The sequence below is a fragment of the Dipteris shenzhenensis genome, chromosome 31 (assembly GCF_047967505.1).
Source record: "Dipteris shenzhenensis isolate YYH24624 ecotype China chromosome 31, Dip_SZ_1.0, whole genome shotgun sequence".
Lineage (NCBI taxonomy): Eukaryota > Viridiplantae > Streptophyta > Polypodiopsida > Gleicheniales > Dipteridaceae > Dipteris > Dipteris shenzhenensis.
This window is the reverse complement of record NC_141626.1, coordinates 16,891,044-16,901,585: the sequence shown is the minus strand read 5'-3', so window position 1 is coordinate 16,901,585 and position 10,542 is coordinate 16,891,044. Positions and strand designations below refer to the sequence as shown.

Sequence of the window (10,542 nt, the reverse complement as noted above, 5' to 3'; positions counted from 1 at the left end):
TCATGCAAAGACCAAACATATTGAGGTTAGGTTCCATTTCATCAGGGAGGTACTTGAGGATAAGGGCATAGAGCTTGTCAAGGTTCATACAGATGATAACCCTGCAGATATGCTGACGAAGAGTCTACCTAGTCAGCGGTTTGAGTATTGTCGTGTATTGATGGGCATTGGATAGTATGCTCACTAGTTGTTCTCCCTTAAAGGCACATTGTCCTTTAAGTGGGAGGTTGTGGGGGTTAAAGGTCACTGTGCCTTTACCTCGGTTATGTACAATACTCAAACACATGTATAAATGAATGAAAAAGAAGATTAGGGTGTTTTGCACCCACCAAAAACTTGTGTGGCTCTCTATTTCTTTCTCTCCCTCTTTTGTTCAACTTCCATTGAGAGCACTCTCAGAACGTGCCATGTGTGTTCCACTTCTCTAAAATTGCATCACACAAATCTTCATCCTAAGGCATCTGGGTTTTGCTTTGGAGGGATCAGTGCTCACTCGTTCAATTGTGGAAAAGGCACAAAAAGCAATAGATTTAGCATGTGCTGCATTTGCGAGTATAGTAGAGCTGGACTTCACACACGGTCATATAAGAAAAGTCCAGCTTGAATATCTCAAGGTTTAGCAATATGAGTAGGTTCAATTGTAGAAAGGCCACCTATCTCTAGTCCTAGCATGCCAGAGGCAGAAAAAGCACCTGATTGAAGGTTCTCTACACTAGTGATTACAATGGCAGACAATTGATGCTCAAAGGTAGTGAAAGAAATTCAATCCATAGTATTTCAAGATGCTACAATCTAATCATGTTGAAGGGCACCCAAAGGCTTAGTTAAGATACAGGCAGAATAGTGAAAGAAATTTGACTCGTAGTATTTCAAGATGCTACAATCTAATCATGTCGAACGGCACCGAGAGGCTTAGTTAAGATAGAGTGGAGAGGGGCTAGAAGCAAGCTCAGATGCGTGGGCAGTGTCAGAGTGCATCCCAGACTAAAACCAACCATAATGAAGCATTTCAACTATCACCGATGACTCCTACATCGGACTATAATTGAGCTCATTTGCCGTACACGCTTTGCCTCTCCAACTTCAATGTGTGTTTGTCCTTTGCTTTAATGATATTTTGATGTCTGATGCATGAGTTTCCTTTGCCAGCAAGCTGCCACCCTCTAGCTCCTATCTCCTTTCTGAAAGCCCAAAAAATTTAGTAATGTTGTGGGAAGACAATAACCGCTGTCAACAATAAGATCTCCCCTCTCCTTGTGTGTTCAATCTTTGATGATAATTTCCTACCTATTCAAGTATCTCTTCCACCAAGAAAGCGCTTTTATAGAATGTCACCACCCACTTTGGTATTCTATGCCTTTTGATGAAGGGCTCTGTAACTGTGACACGGCTGAGAAAACCAAAACATCCTCCTAGGCTACCTATTGTCAAAAAATTAGCTCCCTTTTACTACCTCATAAGTAAATGCATGGACGCCATTCCGTCAAGTCAGCCGTTCATAGTAGCGGCCCCCTTAGGATCTGTTCCCACGCACACTGTGTGCACACACCTCGGTGTTCGTCAGACGTACGATGCCGGTGGCCAAACGCCTAATTGATTGGCCACTGTTGTTGCTGGCACCGTCGTGGCGGCGGCGGCACGGGAGCACACCATACTCGTTCTTACATGCCACATGAAAAGGGAGAGTGACACATCACCACGTGTTCTTCTTTCTATAAGGCCTTTTCAATTCCTGTCTGCATTCTGCTAATAGCACAGTTTACATTTGCCATCTGCCTTCTCAGATCTTGCACAGATCTTCCTCTCATCTGCAGCTCATCAAAATTCTCTCGTCCATCAACGACTTTGATCCCGTGATCTGCAAACTTTCGGGAACACATTACGAATTCCGCATTTCGCGTCCCTGTCCACTTTCGTCATGAGCTCCTGAACACGGAAATGGCTCACAAGAATGGGCCATCTCATAATGTGTCCCACGACGTGATCGTTTGCGACAACGGAACAGGGGTATGTATGCCATCCCAGGCCCAAACTTTCGTAAATCCGATATAACAGCGTTCGAATTTGACCGTTAGCTTAGGACAAGCACGGCAGACTCATGTTAAGGATCCAAATTCGACTTCCAAAAGTTGGATTCAAGTTGAACTAATTCCCCTGGTAGTAACCAATACAGCCGAATGTGCGTCCTGCAATGCCCTGCAATTCGTATAGTTATTGCTTTTATGAATTGGGATTCCGTTGGTTTCAGACGATAACAAGTTGGGTTCTAACTTGGGCAGAGGCTATACAGAGATCTTGCTGGTGGTCGTTTAGTGTGTATGCTCTTCCACCTTGTTGAAGTTAGCCCACAAACGGCTACAACTTCTTGCATTAAAAAGTAATGTTTTGAAGTTTCAGACGTTATAGCTCTTGCAGCGATTAGCACAATACTTGGCATCAAGTCTTTGATTTACTAACTGCGGCCCTAAACTCCGTAGGCTGACTTCTATCCTGTTCTAAGCCCCAACTTGCCATAATCTCTACTGCTCGTTTTATGTTGTTTGCCGTGTTAGCCCGTTGTATTTGGCCTTGTGGATACTGGTGCAGGGTGGTTCTAGGTCCTTAATAAGCTTGTCCACTCCTGCAGAATCAAGAAGCAAGAAATAGATCTGTCCTAGGTTAAAGAATCATGCTTTAAGTGTAGCTCTCTTATATGAAAGCGATCATGTTTGGGTAGCCCTTATTGGCATAATATAAATTTCTAGTGTTTTTGCAACAGCGTAGAGTGCCACGATTCGAGGTGGACATCTAGAGACCTTGAGTGAAGCATGTGTGCTAGCAACAGTCCATGCAACAGCAAAATTCCTTACAGTTGTTGATACGGTAGCAGTGTTTGTACCAAGTGCAGTATGAGGACGTCTATCCTATTAAAATAAGGGAGCAAATAATCGAGCTAAGAAAGAAAATAGTAGATTGTTGTGAGCACGATTAGGTGATGACATTTGCCTTTGTTAGCACTGGCTCTCCTAGAGACAGTGCTTTAGGATTGAGTTGAGTGGGAGTTTTGTGATTATTCTTAGTTTTTAAGGAATTTTTATTAGGAATTTCTAAACCTACTTTTAGATGGCTGTTGGCTTTTCAGCTTTTAGCTTGTGTGCGCTTTTTACCCCCCTCCAACATGGCTATAAATCCCTCCATGCTTGATCTCTCCCTAGAACGATTGCCTTTGCTTCCTCCGGCTACAAGTCTTCAAGTCACTTCAAGCTTTCTGGTCGCTCATTCAGGTCTCGTGTGTTCGTTTGTGAGCAAGGCGCTAAAGCCGATTTGCCTGTTAACTGCTGAAGCCGTTGCCTGGAAAAAAAATTGCTATCTAGAAAGCCGTTTGCCAGAAAAGCAGCTTTGCCTGTAAAAAAAAATGGCAGCCAAACAGGCTTTACGCATGCTGGTGAAGAGATTGTTGTCTACTGGATCTGTTTATAAAAATAAAGCCAAAGTTGACATCAAAACTTGCATTGCAAGTATCATTTGTAAAACCTTCAAGGAAAAATAACGCCGATTCACCTTTCAGTTTTAAATTATAGCTATAAAAAAAAAAGGCAATGGCTTTGCAGTCAGTGTGAGAGCATGCAAATAACTATAGAACCTTGGCAAAACCTAATGGATCTTGCGAGTCCTAAAAGTGTTTCTTTTTTATTATTTCTTACTAAACAATCGACAGTGTCTAAAGACCCGTCAAACCCACAAGTTGGAGAATACAGAGGCTTTGCTTGCTGTAGCCAAACCCCTGCAGCAGCAGAATGATGGGTGGCTACTGATCATACTACCTGTAGCTCACACAGTGATATATGCACACAAGTAAACTAAAACGCACAAGTCTGGATAACCATATTGGCAAGTGGTACAAGGTATGAGCAAGCATAAACCTGCATTGGTCGTCCATGAGACCTTTGAGGAGGGGATCTAAAGATGGAACCAGGCTCTCAACATCAAAATGGTGGGGATCAAGGAAGATGTGACTAGCCCCTGGCTACAGCCAGAAAGCTCAGAGTAGGCACAGATTTTAGTCACTTGAAGAGTGGAGAAAGATGAATTTGGTAGTCAAGTTCAAAGAAGCAGGGACGAGACAGTTTATCCTGAGAGAGGGCTACCTTGAAAGGGAGTTCTATCTATGTCAATGAGGCATGAAGCTGCTCAAGAAGAACCCTTACTCATATTTGGAAAACCCTTGTTCCGATGTTGGCCAAGCTCCTTAACAAGGCTTGTTGTAAAGGCTTTCCCACATCTTAGACCATCCTGCAAACCACCAAGCATCCTGGGTCTGTTCCAACCCAATTATCCTTGGCTATCGCAACGGGAGGGGGGGGGTTTGTGAAGAAGCAGCAGGGGGGAATTGGGGGGGGGAGTTTTCGCAGCGGTGGCAGTGGAGAGGGGGAGAGGAGAAAACCAGAGGAGGTGTGGGGAGAAGAGGAAAGAGGGGGGGCGGGGGGCAGGGGCTGACCCTTGAGCCTGAGCCAGGAGTGAACTCATGGACTGATCAGGAGCCCTGGGGGCCTCTGGCTGCTCCACACAGGTCCCCAACCAACTGATCTCCCTTCAGAAACTCTGGAACTACTCCCAGCTGTTTCTGAACCAAGCTCTCATTGAGCTCCACGCAGGTTTGAATCCTAAGCGTACCATGGTGACCTGTAATCTCTCCGTTCCTTGTTGCACATCAGGAGAAATCTCCTTGTCACCTGTATTTGTCAATATTTCAAACTCCGTGGAGCCCAAGACAATAACATCTTCATATGACGTGCAGAGGCTTTGAATGCCTCTACTGTGAGACTTCCCCCTCTATAAGTCTGGAAGGCTTTCACCTTCCACCTGGACAAACATTGAGGCCAAAGCATGCATTGAAACTCCCAATAATACACAAAGAGAAAACATCTTTCTTGCCTTTGAAGCAAGTCAGGTACCTCCCCAAGGTACATGTCAGAACAGCCACATTATGAATCTGTTGGCATTCTCCAGAGTGTTCCACTGTTTACATTCTGTCAGCCCCTGGTCTTCTTGAGCCTTGTGATCAGCATGATCTGAGCAACATGTGGTGTCCGTCACCTTCACAAAAGATGGTTCCTCTGGCTACTGCTCTGTATTTTTTATTTTTGGGCTATTCACCATCTCCATTGGATGAGTTTGTGAAACCATGGTACGTCAACCATAGTTGCCAGGGAACGCCGTTCCATAGCTATGGAACGTTGGAACGGCGTTCTCTTCACTCAGCTTGAAGAGAACGTCTGGCCTCTGGAACGGCTATGGAACGTTCCATATCCCTTGTGGAACATCTAGGGAACGTTCCCTAAGCCGTTCCCTTCATGCAGGTAAAGATTTGGGGCAAATTATATTATCCTAATCTAATTGGCGCGATTTGCTGCTCTGTGTGTTCCCCGCTTGCAGTCGACCTCTATGCTTTGCGTGTTCGCCGCTTGCAAGCTTGCTTCGACCTGCAAGGCTGCATGCAATGCCTAGCCTATGCATGGTTTGTGTTACAATGCAATTATCAAGGGAGAGCATGGTTAAAATTTCATGATTTTGTGAATGATACACGACACCACTACATTCTTGCAGTGTATCGTAAGCTTGCCTCCAAAGACCTCTTGAAGTATTCAGAGACACGTTTTGCATACTTCTTCATCATGTTGGAGCGTCTTCTAGAGGTAAAAAATGCTCTAAGGCAGCTTGTTGTGTGTAATGAATGGGAGGTGTGGAAGGAATCAAAGAGTGCAAATGCCTTGGAATGCAAGTCTTTATGCTTATTTGATGCCTATTGGGAGGATGTCAATCATATGGTGAAAATAGTGAAGCCCATCACCTTTTGATGAGGCTTATGGATAGTGATGAGCCATGCATTGGCAAAGTTTATGAGGGGATGGACAAAATGATTGAAAATGTAAAGGAGGTGGTGACTAATCCTGATAGGAAGCAAGAATTAGTAGACTTGGCAGTGGAGTGGTGGAACTCCTATCATTCACCCTTGCATGCTGCAGCTTATGTCTTGGAACCTGAATTTCAAGGTAACAAGCAAGAGTCGGATAAGGAGGTGATGCGAGGATGGGAGAAGATACTGAAGCAAATGGTACCAGATGCACAAGAGCGAAGGCAAGTAAAGGATGAGTTGGCTTTTTATAGGAAGAAATATGGAATGTGTGGCTCTGAGGATGCACAAAGGGACAGGTATATTGTGGGGTCTGCTCTATGGTGGGAGGATTATGGGGCTGATACACCTTTGTTACAAAACTTGGCTATCCGCATTTTGAGTCAAGGAGCAAGTTCCTCTCCTTGTGAGTGCTCGTGGAGTAGCTTTGGGCACATTGCATCAAAGAAGAGGAACAGACTTGGGACACAAAAGGCAAGTGACCTTGTGTTTGTGCATGCAAACTTACGTTTGCTTCAGAAGATGAATGCTGGGTACAGCCGTGAGGAATTCATTGGATGGCAGGAGAAGAATGGTAAGGCAACATGCCAGCAAATCGTTCCTGTGGTGGGTGCATCCATGGATGATGTTGGAGATGAAGAAGATGGAGATCAACCAGATGATGGAGATGATGAAGAGGCGGAAGAGGGCAGCAACCACAATGCTGCAGATTTAGATTGATCATTGATGTTGACAGTGTTGAGCGGATCATGCATGTAGCAGCCAGTTTTTTAAGTTCTAGCCTCTAGGAGCCTCAGTAGTAGGAGGTGTCACTCTCCTTTTCTTGTATCCAGATTCAAGATTCCAAGACTCAAGATAATCTCATATGTTTATGCCTCGTCTCTGATGGACTTTGCTTTTGTATGCCATTGGCAAGCTATAATGATTAATCTAGATTCTATTATCAATGATTATTCGTGAACTATGTCCTGAGTCCTTAAGGCTTACTCCAAAAGCAATTGCAATGTTTTTGAGTCTTGGATTCTAAGTTTAAGCTTTCTAATGTATATAATAGTATGTTTGTTTATGGGTATGGTGACGTGGCATTCCCTTCCCGTTCACGTTCCCTAGGATTTGGGCGTTCCCGTTCCCCAGGGGGTCGACGTTCCGTTGCCGTTCACGTTCCCTAGTAACTATGACGTCAACTTTTTAAGTTACTCCTAAGTTTCCGTGAGTGGATCGGCATACTACTGAGAGGGGAACTGGATGGATGCGATTACAATGGTTAGCCACCTAAGTTTTGACAGCATGGCTTGAGATACGGGATCAAATTTTTTGAGAGGTTTGAGATATATGTCAGGAATTAGAATCTTTGTCACAACCTACAACATTGGTTTCGAGCCATTACAGCTTTACCATACGTTGTGGGATTCAGGCTTGGCAGACTGCACTAGTGCTGTAACACTATATATTAATGTAGACTGCTAATTTTTTTCAGTATCAAAACTACATGTGCAGAAGCTGGACACTGTGTCAATGATGGCTAAAAGTCAACCATTCGAAGCATATATGTAAAATGAAGAGCACGGGCTTTAGAAGTGTCTTTTATCTTTGGATGCAATAGCGTAATCTATGCATAGAGAAAGCTTTGTACCGACAAGCTAACCATTCTTCTTTGCTTGTTCAGTATGTAAAATGTGGCTTTGCTGGTGAAAACTTTCCTACAGCAGTATTTCCATGCATGGTTGGCCGGCCAACTCTCCGGTTTGAAGAAGCAATTAGCGAACAGAAACTTGATGTGAGTCTCCACTTTCTTATTAATTATATCAAGCTTTATCATAATTCAGTTGGTGGCATAGGACTCACACAACAGCAACTCTCTCTCTTTCTCCTGTGAATATGCAAGGACTGCTCGATAAACTTTATACATTTGCTTCTATTCTTTGTTATAGTTGTCTTACATTGGAGCAAAGGGTTGAAATCAAGGGAGTGTAAGGGAACACGTTATAAATTGAAGAGTTGAAATCAAGTGAGTGTCAGAGAACCCATTATAAATTGAAGGTCAAATGAACTATGGGTTGGCCTAGAATAGCCTAGGCCCCACAGTCTGTTCACATATGCTGAAGCCTCAGAAGCAATCATTGTTGGGCATACTAGTGATGGGGTTGGTAGTGTCCAAGTACATTGATATACCAGAGTTTAATAATGGGTATTATTGAACTTATTACAACTGTTTATGCGGTCTAGATAGATGAGAGGACCCACTTCCTTGGATTTCACAAACCTTTTGGATGATCGTACGCTTCAGTTGGTTAGCTTTCTCAGAGGAGGTGAATGAAGAATTGGACAGATTGATAGTGCCCTATCCTTGGCTGGGTTCTCACAGATGACAGAACCTACCATCGTTCTATCTGGTTTGGGGCTTTTATGAGGTCATGTATCCCCACTCGGGGTCATAAGGCTTCAACGAGGTTCAGATGGCGATGCCTTGGTTTTTGATGTTCATTTCGGGGCAGGTTGTCTAGGTCCAGGGATGAGGATATCTTTGTGGACATTGTTTTTGAGTCTGTCAGAGTTTTTGGGTCATGTGGAGCAGTGTTTCTTGATTTCAGGTTGGTACCTAGACCCAAGCTTGGATCACATTCCCCTGGATTCTTGGAAGATGCTAGCATCATGGAGGTGTCCCGATAAAGTTTTTGCAGTGAAAGTGGATTGATGCAGGGAACCCTAGCAATGCCAAGAGGTTTCAGCTCCGTCTTAGGGGCTTGAAGTCTACCAGAGCTGCTCTTTGGGCAAATTTCAGTTTTCTACAGACTTGTAGAAATCCTTTTGGAGAAGACTCTCGAAGTTTTCGATTAAGTTGTGGTCTGTTGGTATTGCGATAATTCTTTCTATCTTAAATGGTGTGTTGCCCTATCAGTTAGATTTAGATGCTCGTTTGGGAGAGACTAAAATGAAATCGTTTAGACTTCACAAACAGTTGTAGCTTGAATGAAGAGATTTGGACTACTTTTTCATTAGCCTTCTCCTTTAGTGCTAGCCTTCATCATGGCTGAGTTTGCCCTTCACCTCCGGAGTGCTGACAGAAACTCAGTACGAAGACTTTGTATAAATGGATGCTCAAGTATGTGTGGGTGTGTGGATTTGTATGTGTGAGAGTATATTTTTATACTATGGTCTACACCCACTATTGGGCGCTAATGACGTCAGTGGGGATGTCATAGTAGCTAGTCCTTGCTATGCGTGATGGAGTTTATGGTTTTCAATCTTATGAGTGACTATCGTGAGATTGAAATTGCACTATGTTGTGTTTTTAGAGGATGAGTTTGGGAATGTTCCTGGATTCATCTAGGTATATAAAGACTCTCGAAGTCCCTCACTTCGTATCCACTATTTCTTTTTGGCTTTCTATACATAAAAGGATTGTAGTGGACCTACGGAGGTCCAGGTTTGGATCAGCCCCTACATGCCCTCGCTACCTTTCCAATGAGGAGTTCATACAACATCGTTTATGGGATTGCAGATAGGCGAAGATAATCTGGAAGGGGATTGCTAGACTTTTGAGTACTTTTGTTCACTCCCCCTTCTTCATGACCTGGGGTTTAGTGGCTTGGCTCTCTCTTTGAGAGCCTGAGATCTTTCATGAGAGGCATGGCTCCTCTCTGGCTCTTTTGGCTCGATGACACTTAATTGAGTCATGCTCTCTAGGTGATGTTTCTCCTCATAGACCTGCACATGCCTTGGTGGATACCTTTTGGGAGATCTTAGTGAGCATTTCAGTGCGGCACACATGGAGATCCAGATTCATTGAGACACTTGATGGCTCCCAGGTCCAATCTTCTCACACATTGGCAAGTATACGGATAGACACTGTACACACTTGATGGCCATTTTCTTGACGCATGTAGGGATATTCTCAAGTAGCTTCTTTCAGGAGGACTATTTTCCTCAGGAAGTGGTGTGGCTCCTCTTTTTTTCTCAAAGTCCACCACAGGTTTGAGGTGGCATTTTCAGCCTCAGTCTTGGTGCTTTACTAGCTCTTCTTGATAAGAAGGTTATTAACCGACTTAGGGTATTTTGTTTTTCATGCTATGCATGATGTAGTTTTGCCATGAGCATTGCTCTTGTGGCTTTTTTCATACTTAATAGAAGTCTTTTCATTGGAAAAAAATAACAAAAGATATCAAAACTAAGAGGCAGCCCAGAGGATGTGCTCAAGGCATCAGATCCATGCTTGGCTCAAGCAGCCCGTGTCCACAATTGACTCTAGCCTCATGCATGGCCCACTGATAATTAAATTTAGGATGTGCTCAAGGAGACCGTATCCACGACCCCATGCCTAGCTTTGGCCTAGTGGGATCAGCCTTTCGACATCAAGACCGTTGTGAAGCAACTATGCCATGGAATGCAAGTTGTAGGATGCTGTCTAAAAAAATATACTCTTTTGCCAATTAGGTTCTTGTACACCCACAACACCTTGGTGTTGAGTTTGGTTGGTGCTACAATGAAGTTGAAGGACATTACCACAAACTCGTGTTGGGCCTTCAAGTCGACTTGTGAGTACATGCTTCGTGGATTTAGGTCTGATTGTACCCCCTATTTGGATCTATTTTCGAGAACATCGTGGCTCCATTGAGCCATCCTAGAATGTAGTCGATCCTAGGCATAGG

General features: G+C 43.8%; 2 protein-coding genes across 2 annotated transcripts in view; both read left to right on the top strand.

The window, feature by feature from the left end:
- Nucleotides 1–1,715: 1,715 nt before the first annotated feature.
- Nucleotides 1,716–10,542, top strand: part of ARP2 (actin related protein 2) — a 101,953-nt gene continuing 93,126 nt past the window's right edge. Inside the window, exons 1-2 of the mRNA XM_087369699.1 lie at nucleotides 1,716–2,007; nucleotides 7,560–7,670. Of these exons, the coding sequence (XP_087225825.1) occupies nucleotides 1,939–2,007; nucleotides 7,560–7,670 (180 nt within the window). The 5' untranslated portion in view covers nucleotides 1,716–1,938. The remainder of the gene's footprint in view (nucleotides 2,008–7,559; nucleotides 7,671–10,542) is intronic.
- Nucleotides 5,873–6,613, top strand: LOC147881118 (uncharacterized). Its single transcript, XM_087402169.1, has one exon. The coding sequence runs from the start codon at nucleotides 5,888–5,890 to the stop codon at nucleotides 6,611–6,613; it is 726 nt and encodes a 241-aa protein (XP_087258295.1). The 5' UTR covers nucleotides 5,873–5,887.